We start from the raw sequence: 18,936 nt of genomic DNA, 5'->3' as shown, positions 1-18,936 counted from the left end.
TCGGTAGGACCAGCTTTTTTCATATCCACCAGGCAAGTTGGCCATGCGGTTAGGGGCGCACAGCTGTGTGCTTGCATCTGGGAGATAGTGGGTTCAAATCCCACTGTCGGCAGCCCTAAAGATGGTTTTCCGTGGTTTCCCATTTTCACACCAGGCAAATGCTGGGGCTGTACCTTAAGGCCACGGCGTGTTCCTTCCCACTCTTAGCCCTTTCCTTTCCCATCATCGCCATAAGACCTACGGTGCGACATAAAGCAAATTCTAAATAAAATAATATTTTCACAACCCCTTCCAAGGAAACGTATCCACGCTACTGGCCTCGACTTACACTCCACCCGCTGAAATTATTTTGTGGGTGCGCCACTGCATCCACTCACCATTTAAGGTACAAGGTAAACCTGAAGAATGGTTGAATACTCAAAATACACCACCACAAATGATGCGGTTATGGCTCAAAAGTATAAAGAAAGGTAAGGGACGGAATCTTGTGTTTTAAGTAGAATCCGTATCAATAGAACATGAGTTCCCATTTTAAAAATGTTTCATGCATTGACTACGATTCAAGCCTGGGCCGTCCTGATGAGAAGTTAGAATCATTGGAACCGAGTTATCACGCCCGCCAATTACAAAGTATTTACCCGCACTTTTGATGGTGCAATTTGACGTTCCAATCAGTCGCCGGGCATTTGACAAAATATATAGGCCTACATATCGAACTTAGGCACGCATCTCCGATTGTCTTGCTACTGTTAGAATTTAAAAAAAAACTTTTTTATAACTTACCGAGGATGTACATAGTTTTGGCGTCTCAGTGACGAAATGGCCCTCTTCAAAAAAATTTACTTATATGGCACAAAATGGGGAACTAACATGCAGCTCAAAATCCTGTCACAGTCTTCCCAACGCTGTAACTTAAACACAGCACATCTCTCAACCACAGTACAGCCCGAGGATCCCTAGGACATTGTTGTTTCCCAGAACCGATGTGCAAAACTGACACTATGTTGTAAGCTTGCAACTGTTTCTGTCCGTGGCGCCAGTTATCTCGGTGGTCACATTCCGGCCCCCAACTGAGTAATCCCTTGGTAATTGCCCTTTTCCTGTCCGGCTCCATGGCTAAATGGTTAGCGTGCTGGCCTTTCGCCACAGGGGTCCCGGATTCGATTCCCGGTAGGGTCGGGAATTTTAACCTTAATTGGTTAATTTCGCTGGCACGGGGGCTGGGTATATGTGTCGTCTTCACCATCATTTCATCCTCATTACGATGCGCAGGTTGACTACAGACGTCAAATCAAAAGACCTGCATCTGGCGAGCCGAGCTTGTCCTCGGACCCTCCGGCACTGAAAGCCATATGCCATTTCATTTCATTTCTTTCCCCCCCCCCCTTTTCCTCATGTCTTGACATTTGATTTGTCAACACACGGTTACATTCCCAATACTGAGGCCTCTACAGGGAAATATCCTCGTGCATCACAATCCTAAGTGTTTTCCTTTCATTCAAGCAGTATAAATATAGAGAATTGTGATTAGCCCTATTGAGCCTTGCTAGTAGATTCTTTGTCACTACGTTAATTTAACATTTCTGTGCAAGTTTTTAAGTTGTTCGTACCGTAGGTGAAACAACGGCTGATCCTCGCTCTAGTTTCAGGAAATATTTGGGGGGGGGCCCTCTGGGCCTCCCTCTTGGCTACGCCAGTGCCTTTGACAACAACTAACAAAACTTGGCAATGTCTTCCACAACAAAATATGCTGTTAACAGGGTGTATGGTTACCCCTAACGGCCACACATGCTTCGCAATGACGTGGCATGCTCTCTATTGGATGGTCCAAGAGCTCTTGTGGCTGTCGATCCCATTCCTCCAAAAGGGCAATGTGAAGGTCTTGGAGGGTCCTTGGTGGAGGCTGACGGGATGAAATTCGCCTCCCCAATGCATCCCAGGCACATTGCATAGGATTCAGATCCGCAGACCTTGCTGGCCAGTCCATGCGATGAATGTGCTGGAATGAGCGGGACGCACACCGCTGGACGTCGGGCAAATAGCTCTGCAGTTCTGAGCCTCCGGTACACAGTTTGCCGGGAAACGGCAACCCCTGAGACAGCTGCAAGCTCTGCCGACAATTACCTTGCAGGTGCACTCCGATTTCGTTGGGCGGTTAAGGTCAGATATCGGTCCTGCTGTGGGGTGGTTACCCTTGGTCAGCGTGGTACTGGCCTATGACTAACATCACCTATGTCTTGAAATCATATCCAAAGCCTGGAAATGACACTTTGTGGCTCGTTCAAGGATATGGCAACTTTGGTCTGTGTCTGGCCTGCTTACAGGCAGCCGAGTATTCTACCCTGCAAAATGGGGTCCAAATGGCGTCGTTGTGTCATTATGTTGTCATGTTCACCACAAGGCTACACTCCGCACATTATAACAGGGCAAACATGACTGAAGGGTATATGGGGCGCAGGCACTGGCTGTGTTTACCTTGCAGTTATGCCGCTAGTCAAAGCAGGGAACACTCCTTTCCTATACAGAGCGAACACGTTAACACATTGGAGATGCCGCCCGTAGTTTCTATGGGTGCGTGATTTCATTGCTACTGACGGCGCTTGGAGAATCTACAAGCGTATATTTTCACTGTGGCTAGGAAGAGAAGCCGCTGATCCATTAAGTTCTTACTTCACCAGGACACTGTCTGATGCTTCTAGTGAGCATACAGTTTACTAGTTATGAGCTGAAGTCAAGAGCTCTTCTTTCAAAGCATTGATAACACAGCTGCATTCCGACATAGCCTGTGGCTCGTCATCGCTCACTTTCAGCTGTGAAACGAGCGGGAAAGTACATGCGTACGGACAGGAAAAGAGTGTGTTTCAGGAGCCTGGCTTGTTTGTGTCATTCTTGTGGCTATTATGTCTAATTTAAGCACACAAAATTTACATGATGAATCCATATTGGATGTTCTTGTGGAAGACTCGGGTTCTGAGATGAAGGACAATGATGACGATTTCATACAAAGTGACCATGATGATTCTGACTCTTCAGGCAAGTACACTTATTATTTAGGTGTTTTCAAACAGGTACAAAGTGGGTTCTGTAATATAGTTTTATTCCGGGTCCCTAATAATTTGGGTTGTTTCCTGTGTACAGATGACAACCTTCAGCAACCCGATGCAAGCCTGTCAAGTTACGAACTGCGGGAAAAACATCAAAACAAAGGGAGTAAGCGTGCAGTTCTGAGACCCGCTATTGATGACGGATGCTCATCTACCGATAATCTTCCTCAATTACCAGTATTTCAAGAAAAATGTGGAGTCAGTGATGCATGGGAAAGTTTTAGTAATTATCTGAACATAGATGTTTTTAGGGACATAAAGTCAGAAACAAATCGTTACGTAAGCGATGCAGTAAAAAAGAAAAGAAATCGCAGTGAACAGATAAAGCAAATATCACTCTTTGGCTGCTGGACTACAGTTACATTGAGGGAGATTTATCACTTTTTTACAATAATCCTTCATGTGTTTTTGGTTGTGAAGCCAAAGTTGACAGATTATTGGGCAAAATCGCTGATTCTTCGAGCTCCTTTCCCGAGGTCACTCTTATCCTTTCAAGTGATTTTGTCATTTTTACACTTGAATGACAATCGAACCTATGTTCCAAAAGGTCAAACCAACCATGATCCCCTGCATAAAATTAGACCTATTTATGATCATTTTATTAGAAAATGTAAAGAAAATTTCTATCCCACTGAAAATTTGACAATTGATGAGGGCATATGTCCCTTCCGAGGCTGGGTAGGTTTCCGTGTTTACATAAAGAATAAGCCAAACAAATATGGAATCAAGTTTTACATTGTCAGTGATGCAGAATCTGGTTACATTTGCAACTGCAAAATTTATACAGGGTCAGCTGGGGGAACAAATAACACGGTTCAGGAACTATTAAATTGGTTATGTGGTCCTTATTTCAATAAGGTTCACACTATTTATATCGATAGATTCTTTACTAGTGTCCCATTGTTTCATCATTTGTGGAGCAGAAAAACAATGGCAGTTGGCACTGTTCAAAAAAATAGGAAAAACCTAACGACAATTTTCAAAACAAGTAAATTGAGAAAGGGTGAAGTGTTATTCAGATGTAAACAACATTAACTTGCACTCAAGTGGAAAGACACAAGGGATATTTATTGTCTTTCTTCAAGACAAGAGGCAAAAATGACAAGTGTTCAGGTAAAATGTAAGGGAGGAAACATAAAGAAAAGTCCGTTGTAGTATTAGATTACTATTAAAACTGGAGTGGATCAGTTCCTTAGTTATTATCCACTCCATCGTAAGCAACTGAAATGGTGGAAAAAAGTACTTTTCCACACTTTTTGCATGCATATTGTAAATTTCTTCATAATTTACAAGAAAATCCAGTCAAATCCAAAGAAAGCACATTTAGAGGGCTTTATGATTCAATTAGCAAATAAGTTCGTGGAATTGGGAGGCACTGATAATCCAGTACTCAGCTGCGCGACTGACTGGGAGGCATTTTGCTGAAAGAACTCCGCCTACCACAGGGAAGAAGTATGAATCTAGGTACTGTAAAGTATGTTCAGACAAAGGGAAAAAGAATAATGGAAAGAGAATTAGTAGTGAAACACAGTAGTACTGCAGCATTTGTGATATTGGTTTGTGTATGCCGGATTGTTTCAAGGCCTACCACGCTAAAGCTAATTACCGCTTGTAAGCAATGATACCCACGCAAATTGACCTCGTAGGGTAGACTATGTATATACCAGTAGTATGTTTTAGTTGATTTGTTCTCAATATTAGCAAAATTTTAAAATATTAACCTGACTGGTATCCATAGCAACGACAGGAAAAAAAATTTCTTTTGCTCGTAAAACATACCATGTCCATTAATGTATAAAAAATAAACCAATGTACTATTATAAAAATCAAAACATATTTTTGTGAAGAGGAAAGTCAGGTCTTTCTAATTATTCCAACAGTTTTTACAACCATTGCTTTACCTAACAGTGAAAAAACTTTTAAAAATGATAAAAATCGTGCGATTTCTGGAGGATAGCACGTTCAAATATGGCCGTCTTCAATGTGTTAAGGTTGGTAGGTGCACATGTCATGCGATTTGCACTTTATTTCCTGTTATTTATTTATCATATGATGAATCTATGTACACACATATATATAGTTGAGGGTAAATGTGCGTAGTCACAAGTCCGTACAATACTATAACTCTAGGTCTAGCATTTTGACCCAATCAACTGCTTCATCCGATGTGCGGTGAATGTCCATTAGCGTTCCTTTGAAAGCTCGAATTGGGCAGTCAGCAACAATGTGGTGGATTGACTGAGAAGAGGCACCACAATCACAATCTGCAGACCTAGTCCAACCCCATTTGCACAACAGATAACCACATCTGCTTTGTTCAGTTCTTATCCGATTGATGATTCTCCACTGTCGTCTTGGAAGATCAAATCCTTGTAGTCGTTTAGAAGGATTCTCAACCAGATGTTTGTTCACTACTGAAGACTGATCCCACTGGGCTTCCATGAACTGTTAACATGAAAAGAGGTTCTTTCAAGATCCATTGCTGTACGCCAGGGTGGTTTCCTTGATTTCAGTCGTTGATGTTCAGTGTGCGTATTATCTTGATGGATGGGTAGTTGGGGGTTCTGCTGAATGTTCTTCCAAACCTTTAGGAGAGCTTCTGATCGTCTTAGGGCTGGAGGTGCAATATTGCTGAGAACAGGAAGCCATAGTGTGTTCGTGCTCCAAATGCAACTCGAGATTATGCGCATTGCCTGATTGAGTTGTACATCAATCTTCTTTGTGTGAACACTATTGATCCAAGAGGGGCAGCAGTATTCAGCAACAGAATATGGTAAGGCTAATGCTGTTGATCTTAGAACATGAGTATTGGCTCCCCATGATGTACCAGCAAGTTTCTGAAGAATATTATTTCTGGTTTTTACTTTAGCAGCTACATTTGAAAGATGTTGCTTGAAAGTCAAAGTTCTATCAAGTGTTATTCCCAAGTATTTTGGTGTACTGCAGAACGGCAACACTTCACCTCGGAATCTGACTGTTGGTTTGTAATTAGACTGTCTGTTGCGTAAGTGGAATGTAGATATAACTGTTTTTTGAGGATTTAGGTGAAGGCACCATTTCTTGAAGTATACATCCAAGGCTTCCAGATCAGTGGCTAAAGTAGGTTCAGCATCATAAAAGTTGGAGCACTGAGTCACCAAACAAATGTCATCAGCATAAATGAATTTTCTTGATGATGTGTCTGGGAGGTCATATATGTACAGACTGAAAAGAAGGGGGGAAAGGACTGATCCTTGAGGTAAACCATCGTTTAATTTAAACACTCTACTTCTGTTGTTATCAGCGTAGATCTGGAAGTACCTATTACTGAGCATATTGCTAAGTAAGGCCGTAAGTTCCCGACATGGGATCACACTCAAAAATTTTAGAAGGAGTCCTTCTTGCCAGACAGTATCATAGGCAGCTGATAGATCCAAAAAGGCAGCCACGCTTACTGATTTCCTCTCATATCCATTTTCGATATACGTGGTGAGAGACAGTACTTGATCATTACAACTCGTAACTTATGCTTAACTTTTGGACACTAGTGTATATAAATGATATCAGCAAAGAAGTGGAATCAGAGATAAGGCTTTTTGCAGATGATGTCAATCAATCACTACTATCAATCAATCACAATCACAATCATCCTGTATAGAATAACAAATAAGTTACAATATTGTGAGCAACTGCAAAATGACCTCGATAATTTTGTGAGATGGACAGTATGCAATGATATAATTATAAACAGGGTTAAAGATCAGTTTGTGTGTTTCACAAATAGGAAAAATTTTCTGAGTTTTAATTACTGTATTGATGGGATGAAAGTTCCTTATGGAAATCATTGTAAGTACCTAGGTGTTAATACATGGAAAGATCTTCATTGGGGTAATCACATAAATGGGATTGTAAATAAAGGGTACAGATCTCTGCACATGGTTATGAGGGTGTTTACGGGTTGTAGTAAGGATGTAAAGGAGAGGGCATATAAGTCTCTGGTAAGACCTCAACTAGGTCTTGGTAGGTGTGCTATTTACCAACTGATGAGCCCAACTTAGCACACTGGGGCGAAACACTGGCAACCAGGAATGAGATAGCTGGAAAATTTCATGCCCAATAATGGACCAACTATATTGGTGTTAAGCGGTATGTATTGAGCTATCAATGGAGAGATGGCGTGGAACAACATTAGTAGACGAATAAGTTTGAGTGGTGTGTTTAAAAGTAGGGAAGATCACAATATGAAGACGAAGTTGGAATTCAAGAGGACAAATTGGGGCAAGTATTTGTTTATGGGAAGGGAGTTAGGGACTGGAATAGCTTACCAAGGGAGATGTTCAATAAATTTCCAATTTTTTAAAAATCATTTAAGAGAAGGCGAGGAAACCAACAGATAATGAATCTGGCGACTGCCATAAATGTAGATCAGTAGTGATTGATTGACTGATTGATAAAAAATTATGAAGTTATATTAGATAAAGAAAAATTATGTTCTTAAATAGCCCTCCGCATCTTTGAAATATAATTACCCTGTTTTTAATCAGCTAGCTTTAACAACTGACAGGATTATGGTTCATGAAACATCTTAATTTCCTGTCTGTCGCATTAATACCACTAGCACATTTCCAATATCAGCGTGTATCTTCTTTTCGCCATCTATTATCAGTCAATGAGAATCACGTGTGAATAGGAAACAAACATGAGTTGTTACTGACGTTTCAGAACATGGTCATGTAGATCTACACTGTGCCAGCTAGAGCGATGCATCAAGTCATGTGTGCTCCGCTTTGCGAGATTTGCGCATGCTCACTAATGAATCAACACTTGACATCAACATGAAAGGATGATCTCTAGACTATCTTAGTATGCGGATAATCCATGTCTATAAATAACAGGATCTTGATCCGTAGTTAGTGCCGCCTAAGTCAGGATTAACTTTAGTTTGGACTAAGGCAGGACTAGTAAATGTTTAGAATAGCACCCATAGTTTTTATAGTGTCCAGCTCCTTGGCTGAATGATCAGTGTGGTTGCCAGGTGAAGAGAGGTACCCTTGTAGAATACTTGCTTCTGTACCCCATGGATTCCGTCTTATCCGACACTTCCTGCATTCAGACTGAAGATGCTGATGCTCGCCCTCCTGATGAACCTGAGAAGCAGAAACAAGCTCGTCAGGGACTGACAAGAGATGATGTAGAAGAACTGGGTTTGAAGAGGAGAGAGCCCATCTGTTCAAAGATGACAGTGTACGAAGATGTCTCCCCTTCCTGTTTCTCCCTCCTCCCACACTGAACTGCCACCATGTTCACGCTATTTGGTGCTCCTTTTTATGTTCCTCCTGTCTATCTGTCACTTGTTTGTTTCCAACACTTCGATTACTCACAAGTGTATAATTCATTGTAACACAAATTTTTGCTTGGAGTGGTGTGCAGTAAGTAGACTGGAGACTAGAAACTGTTTCAAAATTGTATACCTAATCCATTTTAATGTTGAAAATATTTCTTAGCAGACAAGTAGTGGTTCCCTTACTACAAAACATGTAAAATGAAGCAATTTCCTCAATTGGGCCAAAAGTTGAAGGGCTAAAGGGCCCAGAAAGGTTTCAAATTGTGAGTCTTGGATAGTGCTATCAAACTAAAAAAACACATTTCAAAAATAACTTCCCGCCTAAATGCAGTTCCGGAAAAACAGCCTAAAATTGCTTGTTCCTATACTAGTTTTCTTTTTGATGCAAATTCTAGCCAAATTAACTTATTTGCATTATTCTTTCTGTAATGTGTTCCTTGGGACCCTCAGGTGTTTTTCTCGATTTTTTTGAAAAATGTACACTGAATGTAGTTATAAGGGCTTGCAGTGGTGCTTGAGTGAAAACAATGCATTGACTAACATTAGCACTCAAAGCAGTAGAAAAAGGCAAACTGATAATCTAATCAACTGTATAATGATGATTAAGAAAAGGATTGTAATTTTTAGGAATAAATAAAGAATATATTCTCATACTTTCTTCTTCTTGTCCATTTCACCCTCTTTGGGGTACGATAGATCTATCAATGGTTAGTGAGTCGTGTTTTCCTGTCCTCCCAGTACTTTTTCATTCTTTCAGATCTTGCCTTCCTCTCTTCTTCAGAAATTCTGTATAGTCGCTTGGGCTTCACCCTGTCCTGAAACCTCATTTTATCTTTGGTTATTTTCTTTGCAGATCCATCTACAAGCATCTCTTCTGTAATTTGGAATTCTCGTAGGTCCTTCTGAGTTTCCTTAAACCAGTTCGGCTTGGTTTTCTTATTACGGAAATAGTCAAAGATTCTTTTAGTTATCCTTTTCGGATTCATTCTTGGGATGTGGCCATAGAAGTCAATTCTCCTTTTCCTTATAGTGTCGGAAATCCTTTCTGATTTCCTATACAGAGTTTCATTGCTGATGTGTGAAAGTTCGTTATTATGGAATTTGGGGCCTAGAATTTTTTGTAGTATTTTCCTTTCCTTTATCTCTAACTTTTCCATTGGACCATGCATAGTTATAGAGTTTCTGCAGCATACAGGGCTTCAGGCTTGACTACTGTATTATAATGTCTGATCTTGGAATTCCACGAGAGGGATTTTTTGTTATAGGTGTCTTTTGTAAGCTGGAAGGCTGTTTCTATTTTGGTTCGCTGAGATTCCATTGCTTTCTTCTCAAGACCATTCCAACTGATCCATTCACCAAGGTATTTGAAATCTGTGACGATCTCTATTTTTTGTTCCCCCACTTTCAAATATTGCCAACGGCCGTAGCCGTGTTGAAACACCGGATCCCGTGAGATCCCCGAAGTTAAGCAACATTGGGCGTGGTCAGGAGTTGGATGGGTTGCCACGCGTTGTTGGTGGGGGGTAAGGGAATGGAGGAGCGGAAAGGAACTGGCCACCCTACTGCACGCAAACTCTGGCCCAGGAACACCTCTGCGGAGGTTCGGATCTGCCTTCGGGCAGAATAACCCTTACCTTACCTACTTTCAAATATTTTGGAGGATTCTTAATGTTGGTTATTATTTTGGTCTTTCCAAAGGCGATTTTGAGACCTATCTTCTCTGCTTGCTTCAGCAGTTCGAAGGACTGCTCCTTGGCTTCCTCCCACGTCTCAGCTAGTAAGGCCATGTCGTCTGCGAAAGCTAAACATTTGATCTTGATACCCTTGTTTACCGATCCCAATCGAATTCCACCACTAGTTGTCTTATCCCATTCTCTGACTACCTTCTTCAAGGCACAATTGAACAGTATGGGGGACAGTCCGTCACCCTGTCGGACACCAGTTTTGATCTCAAAAGGAGCCGACAATTCTCCCATAAATTTGACTTTGGAAAATGTATTGGTGAGAGTTTCCCTGATGAGGTTTGTTGTCTAGACCAAATTCTTTGAGTACAGAAAGGAGACTTTCCCTGTCTAGTGAGTTATATGCCTTTTGGAAGTCAATAAAGGTGATGACGTATGTTTTTGCCCTAGATTTATGGTATGCCATGAGATTTTTAAGGTTCAGGATTTGTTCTGAACAGGATCTCCCCTTTCTGAATCCCGTTTGATATTCACCCAACTGATGATCTAACTGTGGTTCTGTCCTATTAAGTAAGGCCTTTGAGAATATCTTATATGTAATATCCAAAAGTGATATGCCTCTATAGTTGTTGGGGTTCATTTTATCCCCCTTCTTGTGGATTGGGTGGATGAGGGCCATCTTCCATTCTTCTGGAATTCTTTCTTTGATCCAGATTTCTTCAAAAACTTTTTGTAGGAATTCTATTGCTTCCTTGTTGGCATTCTTCCAAAGTTCGGCTGTGATCTGGTTTTCTCCCGATGCTTTGTTGTTTTTAAGGCTGGAAATGATCTTTTCTAGTTCCTCGAAGGTTGGCGGCTGTGAGTCAGGATTGGTATTTGTTGAGACATTAAATGTCATTTTTTCTACTGGCTTTTCACAGTTGAGGAGATTTTCAAAGTAGTCGGTTAGTATCCTGCAGTTATCAGTGTTGTTATGTGCTATATTTCCATTCTTGTCCCGTAATTGTATAGTCGGTGGCTTGTACTTCGTTGTTCTCTGTTTAAAGATTTTGTAGAAACTTCTTGTCTTGTTTTTGGTAAAGTCGTCATCTATTTGAATAAGCATCTGGTTTTCGTAAGCCTTTTTTAATTGTTTAGAATTTCTTATTGACCATCTTTCTGATATTCAAGAAATTTTCTCTATTGCTTTCTGTTCGCTGCGACTGCCATTTGTGTCATGCTTCCTTCCTTTGTTTCAACAGATCGTCACATTCTTCCTTCCTTTGTTTCAACAGATCGTCACATTCTTCCGACCACCAAGCATGTTTTTTGACTTTTGTTATAGGGGCAAATTTTTCGGCTTTTGATAATAAGTTCTGTTTTATTTGATCCCAATTTTGTTTGTGTATATCCTTTGTCGCAAGATGGTATTCTTTTGAATTTAAAATTTTCTCCGGGTCGTATCGTTTGCTTGTGTGTTTGCTTGTCTCTCCTTCTGGGGATGATTTTGATCTTTATCTTCGACATGTAATGGTCCGAGTCTAAATTAGCTCCCCTGAGGACTTTGACATTTTGTATTTCCCTATTGAACTTCTGTCTAATAGCCACATGGTCCAGTTGAAATTCACCCAAGTTAGGATTTGGTGAGATCCATGTTTTTTGTTTTCTAGGAAGCTTTTTAAAAGCTGTCGATTTCAGTATCATGCCGTGGGCTTGGCACAACTCTATAAGTCTGACACGATTTTGATTAGTTCTGTTATGCGCAGGATATTTCCCGACTACGTGTCGATACTTTCTCTCCTTCCCTATCTGGGCGTTGAAGTCTCCCATTAGTATGATGTTGTGATGGCCTTCACTTAAATCGCAGTGATACGTATAAGTTAGGAAATTTTTTTGGAAGGGTGATAGGGAGGTACATTCAGGGAGACGGTTTTTTCAGGTACCCTTTGGATGACATCGTCCAACTGATCCCAAAAGAGTTCCACTTTTTCCTTGTTCTTTCTGTTGTCCTCATTTATGGGGGCATGGGCATTCACAATAGTGTATATTCTATTGGTAGATTTGAAAACCAAAGTTGATAGTCCTTCAGATTGGGACTCAAACTGGACTATGGAATCCAGGACATTCTTGTTTATTATGAAGCCAGTTCCTAGGTGTGGCATGTTTTTCATGACTCTTTGACCAACTTTTCCCTTGTATATCCTGAACCCTTCAGAGTCGAAGTTGTTTTCATCTATATATCTGGTCTCCTGAAGTGCCATTATGATAATTCGATGATTTCTGAGAGTGTCCGTAAGGTGTTTTAACTTTCCAGTTTTAAGAAGAGAATTAGCATTGAAGGTGGCTATGAAATTTGGGTATTTACATTTGATTTTGTTTGAGGTTTCAAGACGCTCCAACTCGTCTTTGTGTAACCCTGCAGACTCCCCAGAATCCGAATGTCTGCTTGTGCACAACGGTGCACCTGAGGTAATTTGTTTCACATTACACTTTCCCATGAACGATAAACATGAGTTTGGGGTAACTACTTGAGTCACCAGTTTACAACCAAGGTTATGAGCCCTGGAGGTTTCTTCCAGCTGCCCCTAACCTGGGGTACAGACGCTGACCTCAGGCCGCCCAATCTGGGAACAAACGCCTGGGGAATTTTATGTTCTTCAACCAAGATTCGTTTCTTGGAGGTAGCTCACCCGCCCTCTCTGCCGTTGGGAGATTCTTCTCTTCATCCGCCATTGAGACCGTTGACCAGTTTTCACCTAGTAACCCTAGGCAAGGTTTGCCCCTTCCGCCATCTCCACCGTACTGAAGGTCATCTTCTCCACTGTAGATGCCGTTGAGGACTTCACCTATAACCCAGGCTAAGGGCCCTCCATATTTATGACCCCTGGAGAGAGGGTGTCCCAGTATTTTAAAGCCCCCAGGAATTGGACTACCCGTTGGTCCGCAGGTTGTATTGGGTATTTCAACCAGCCGTACAGACTGTAGGGTTCCCCTATCCGCCACCTGGGGACACACTCTGTAGGGGTCGGGTTCCCCTGGTTACTTTTGGAAGTTAACCTCACCCACAGAGGCTGAGGTTATTTGCAGAGGTCTCATACTTTATTATATTTTATTTACTTAAAACTCATAGCTCATAAATGCTTATAAATGCAGTCCCTCCCTATAATATATGCTAGACATTAAAACTGCGTACCAAACACTAGTGGACTCGGTACTGTATTCTTATTCTGTTGGCAGACCATCCAACATAGAATTGGAATGTATTTAACATCTGTATATGTACTTGTCAATATCTGATAGCTAAAAGTGTATTTCGAGGTCAAATTTGGTTGTGATAGCAAAACGTTATGTACCAAGCTTTACCTTGTATGTATGTACGTTCAGTTCTCAGCCTCAACGGCTCTACCATTAGCTGTCATAGATGGCCTAGGCATCACTGAAGAGGCATACTGGGTAAATGAGAAGTGAGGTAGTTTCCTGTTGCTTTCCTCCCTGAGCCAACAGTTGCTATTACACATCAGTAAGGTTCAGATATTAAGGAAAAGTCATACTTCTTTCCTGAGTTCATTTTACCCATAATCTGAAAAATAACTGAATGATAGGTCCCTGATCCCATTTAAAGCAATTTTATGTTGCATATATGAGTAAATGAATATTTTGACCATTTTTATTGTTTTGGTCATATTTTGCCCATTATCTGGAGCAGTTTCCAACCACAGGCTGAGTCTGCTCAGAACATATGCCTCTCCATCGTTTTCTGTCCATCCACTACTTCTCTCACTGTAGTCCAGTTCTCTCCTCTTGCCTTGATGTTCTTAATCACACCTTTCAGGCATGTGTCCCTCAGTCTTCCTCTAGGTTTTCTTCCCTTCAACTCCATTTCTAACACATTTCTTGGTATCGTCTCTTCTCCCATTCTCTTAATATGCCCATATCACTGCAGCCTTGATTTTCCTATCTTTTCCTGTCAGGGTACCTCATTTACCATTTCCCAAACGCTCTCATTTCTTACTCTGTCCATTCTTGTTAAACCTACTCGACACTTCTGAAACTTATTTCGACTGCTTGCATTTTACTTCTATCGCTCTCCTTCTCCTTATGAGGTCATATTTGGTTATCTTTTTAGCATTTTCAGGCATTGCTTTTAACAAGGCACACCTTATCTGCATCCAGTTTCAAACCCAGCATTTCCAAATACCATAGTAGAGGGATTTTTCTTTCTTTCCCTGAACCAGATAGGTGGCAGGTTTACAGGACATGATTCCAAGAAAGAGATGCTGTATGAACGTACGCCAAGAGATACCAATATGCCTGATACCACAACTTTAACACGTTGGCTGCCAGAGCGGTACATTGTACCGCTGAGTGAGTGTCTCACGAGGCCACGGAGGTACAAAGTACAGCTGACAGGTGTTGCTATTTGACTTTCCCTGCCGGGCCGGTGGACCACTGAGCCGTTGAATTCGCTATGGTAGCGTACCTCTATGGCCTCGGAGCAAATCCTGACGTGCTTGGTTTCCAAAATACAGTCTTTATTTTTTTATTAATCCAACCTCCTTTTATTGGCAATATTTGAGTAATTGTCCAGTCAGTTTAGCCATGCGCTTAGGTATGCCGGGTTAGCTAACTCGCAAGCTCAAGATTTTGGAGATCGTGGCCGTGAATACTACTGTTGGGAAACCTGGTTAGGGATTTCTGTGATTTCCCATTTTCACCCCAAGCTTATGCTTACCTAAACAATAGGCCACACTGATTCCTTCCAAATTGTTGCACCCATACCTGAGCTGATTTCTACGGTTATCGCAATAAATATAGCGTAAAAACGAGCGTATTTGTATTTTCTAAATTGACAACATTCATTGACAACATAGCAAAATTTTACATTACCGTTGAGCATTTGGCGAGGAGTAAACAGGAAATAAATATATTTCAAATTTAATTTGGTGAAGAGTTTTTGGTGTTGCAAAACGCAATAGATCAGTTTGACATGGACACTACTTACCAGAGATCTCATACTGAAGGGCTAGCGTCATTATCTTCCGAGTTCGAGAAGAAAACGGTTTCATTTTTATAACTAACCTCTCCGTTCACTGGTAAAATAACTTAGAAATATCTCGCAAGTATTTCACACACACCGTACTGTAAAAGAATGAGTGCCTTGCGATTGTAGTCCTACGCGCAGGTAAACAAATCGTGGCACGCTCTGTTATCTACAATGTGTACTATCAAGCGATGGAAGCTTCTGGTACCGCTAGACTGTACCGCTCTGGCTGTCTAGGCAAAACCATGCAGTGAACTTTTCTGTGGGGCCACGGCGGTACCTCGGGGTGCTGATAATTTTTATTGTATTTCGTACGTACATTGAACACTTAAGTGAAATATCACTTCGAAATTTGCTTTAAGGCTTATTTACTACATGCATAGTAGAAAAAAATGCTTTGGCCACCGGGACATTTCTTGCTATGTGTCCTGGCAGTCAACGTGTTAAAAAAAAAAAAAAACAGAGTGGTAACTCCGCCTCAGGGCTACTGAATAAATGTATAAAGTTTTAACATACCTACTGCAGCTCTGTCAGTTTGTGTGATTAAATGTGTCAGCTGTATCATCGCTAATCACTTTTTGGCACATTTAATGCTAGTAATAATATAATACTTGCTACCCATCCCTAAATGACTTCAGTCATATTTTACCTTTTCAAGGTCATGTTTAGCTAGTGTTTAGCATGTATTTACTAGTATATTTTGTAGTTCTTTAGGTCATAAACTTCTACTAGGGATTTTACGTCACACCGACACAGATAGGTCTTATGGCGACGATGGTATAGGAAAGGCCTAGAAGTTAGAAGGAAGCAGCCGTGGTCTTAATTAAGGTACAGCCCCAGCATTTGCCTGGTGTGAAAATGGGAAACCACGGAAACCATCTTCAGGGTTGCCGACAGTGGGGTTCGAACCCACTATCTCCCGGATGCGAGCTCACAGCTGTGCGCTCCTAACTGCACGGCCAACTCGCCCGGTAATAGTCCATACCAGAAAACAATGTAAACACTATGTCTCGCCAGCAAAGGCGTATGAATATCTTACCTGAGGATAAATTGACTGGATTGATGTGAAGAAGTGCAAGAATTGTGGTTTTCCAAAATGGGTAACAGCTTTTAAGCCGGTCAAAAGTGAGCGGTTGCTGACGCGCTGGAAGTGATGCTCGCAGATATACTGCCAGTAAAAAGAAAAACACAATATTATAATATCCTTAAATGATGATATCAGGAAAGATGTCTATCATCCTCTCCTATCACCTTCCTGCAATACATCGTCCTCGCTGCCATCAAGTGCATTCAAACCGAACCCCTTGATGATGAGCGACAATTACTCGTACAGAAAAACGATCAATGACTTCTTAATCATAATAGACAATGCGTCTCCTTGTAGACACCAAACTGAATAATGTTTTTGGACTGATTTGGGTGTCATAGCTCTGAGCTTGCATTCAAATGGTGAATTCAAAGCCTGCTGTTAGCAGCCCTGAAGAAGGTTATCTGTGGTTTCCTATTTTAAACAGGGCAAATGTTGTTGTGACTGTTTCTTAATTAAAGGCATGTTTGCTCCTTTCTCAGTCCTAGCCCAATTATCTCCCATCATCGCCATAAAACCTGACTGAGTTGATGCAACTGTTTTTGCAGGTAATCTTTGAACAAGTTTGAACATTGATTCTAAACAATATCGAGCACCTATAGGTTTGAAGACATGCCTGCAAATATTATGACAAGGGCTGTCTTTAACAGACTAAGTTTTTTCTTCACTTCAGGAATTAGGTGTTCTTAAAAGGCATGGCTCTCTTAGTAAACAGAATTCCAGGTCTGCAATTCCAAACAGCAGACAGCTAGTCAACAGTCAGTTCCGTTGTCATCCAGTCCTTTTCCTGGAATTTAGGAAAGGCTTCTTTGAACAAAGTTTCATGTTTTGATATGATACAAATTTAGGCCGCCAGTGTTAATTTGACATTCCAGATGATAGAGAAACTGGAAATTGGTGGAACAACTTGTGGCCGAGATGTAGTTCATTTTCTTGGATAAATACCAAATGTGTCACCATAGATTGTATGGTCTCAACTACCGTGTGCAGGCATTTCAATTTGACGCAATCTCGCTGTCTGTTCATCAATTTAGAAATCTCGTTCTGGCCTACCAGACGGCAGAGTAAACTCTATAAATCTTGGGCATCCATAGCTGAGTTTTAATTAATGTTGTCAGGTAAATATGAGATGTGTACTGTCCCGACCTCATCGTCATCATCATCTCACACCCAGAGGTGCTGGTTGCCCCATGGCTGTCAAATAGAAAGACCTGCACCAAGGAAGCTAAACATAACTTTGGACACTCTTGGCACAAAAAGCTCTACACTAAATACATTCTTACAGAACTGATTTTCTCCTACCAGCTGTACTTTATCTGGAGTTTGTTCATAGTTCAGTTACATTTCTTGCTATACTCTGAAAAAAGTTCAGTCAAGGATTTGTTACTGACATCACCAATGAAAGCTCTATTCACCGATATCATGATGCAATTTTCTTTTTTGGTTTTAGTTTAATTTCACATCCACATACAGGGTTTTTGGTGATGGAGTGGGAAAGGGCTAGTTAGCCATAGCGTTAATTGAAGTACAGCTCAATTATTTACCTGCTGTGTAAACGTGAAACTATGTAAAACCATTTCAAGGCTGCTTTGAACCCACCACTCTCTGAAAGCAAACTGTCAATTACAAGAAGCGAACAGCTGTGTCATTTCTTCATTAACATGAATTGCTTATTGACATGTCCTATTTCCAATAATAAATATGTAATCATACAAGTATGAAGTGATTTTCATGTCAACGACAGGCAAAACTGTTAATCTGATCATAAGGTTTATATCAGCAAGGAGAGTTTGTACTTACGAGTAATATAGTCCGTAGATCAAATTTCTCATAGAACTGGGTGATAAACAAGTGCACAGATACAGTGTTTGCATCGTCAGTGTTCTCCAGTTCACGCAAAATGTCCACAAGCCACTCAAAATGCTTCTGAGTTTTTGTAATCCACAAGAAGTAAACCTGTAAAAATATTATTTAGTTTTACATGCATTATCCGAGAATGATGGAAGTAAGAATATTTAACAGTTAGGTATAGCCTCCTCAGTCCGTATGTAGCATATGCTCTACATGTGGTTTTGTCTACTTACAATAAAACAAAATAATTTAAGGAAAAAAGTAATAATGGTAGGAAAGTCAACTCTGAGTCCTGATGTAGCATATATGCTACACGAATAAAACAACTTAGTGAAAGACACTAATTTTCTATGGTGAATTTTTAAAAATTATTTGAGCAAAATATAACACATTGAATGCATCAATAGGCTCGGGACTGAAGAGGATAGGTAAGAAAACTAACAGGAGGTAAGTACACATACAGTATACACTTAAGAAAATAGAAATTGCAACGCCATGAAGGCAATGGTCATTTGTATTGATTTTCAAGATATGGAACGATGCCATGTAGGTATGTAAACGATCAAAGTTTCAGACCCATTTGATTGTTGTTACAGGTCTCCCCACGTGATTGGTTGCGGAGGAATCAACTCCGGTATACGGACTCTGGTGTAGCGTAATTGACTTGCAGTCTGTGCAGTGAAGTGTTCCCTGTCAAACATGCCTCGACGACAGAGAAGAGCATGCTATCAACAACAGTCACCATTTCAGAGGGCTCGGATAATTGGTCTGTGTGAGGCTGGATTGTCGCTAAGGACTGTCGCTGCACGTATTGGCCGACAGGCATCTACAGTACAACATGTATGGCAGCAGTGGTCAAATGAAGGTAC

At 40.9% G+C, this 18,936-nt stretch overlaps 1 protein-coding gene across 1 annotated transcript in view; it reads right to left on the bottom strand.

Moving 5' to 3' along the window:
- LOC136874603 (dual oxidase 1-like) overlaps positions 1–18,936 on the bottom strand; it is a 335,200-nt gene that overhangs the window by 13,401 nt on the left and 302,863 nt on the right. Inside the window, exons 32-33 of the mRNA XM_068227874.1 lie at positions 18,017–18,172; positions 16,169–16,297 (exon numbers count right to left, since the gene is read on the bottom strand). Of these exons, the coding sequence (XP_068083975.1) occupies positions 16,169–16,297; positions 18,017–18,172 (285 nt within the window). The remainder of the gene's footprint in view (positions 1–16,168; positions 16,298–18,016; positions 18,173–18,936) is intronic.

This window comes from Anabrus simplex, chromosome 5 (assembly GCF_040414725.1).
Source record: "Anabrus simplex isolate iqAnaSimp1 chromosome 5, ASM4041472v1, whole genome shotgun sequence".
NCBI lineage: Eukaryota > Metazoa > Arthropoda > Insecta > Orthoptera > Tettigoniidae > Anabrus > Anabrus simplex.
This window is presented reverse-complemented; position numbering and strand designations above follow the sequence as displayed.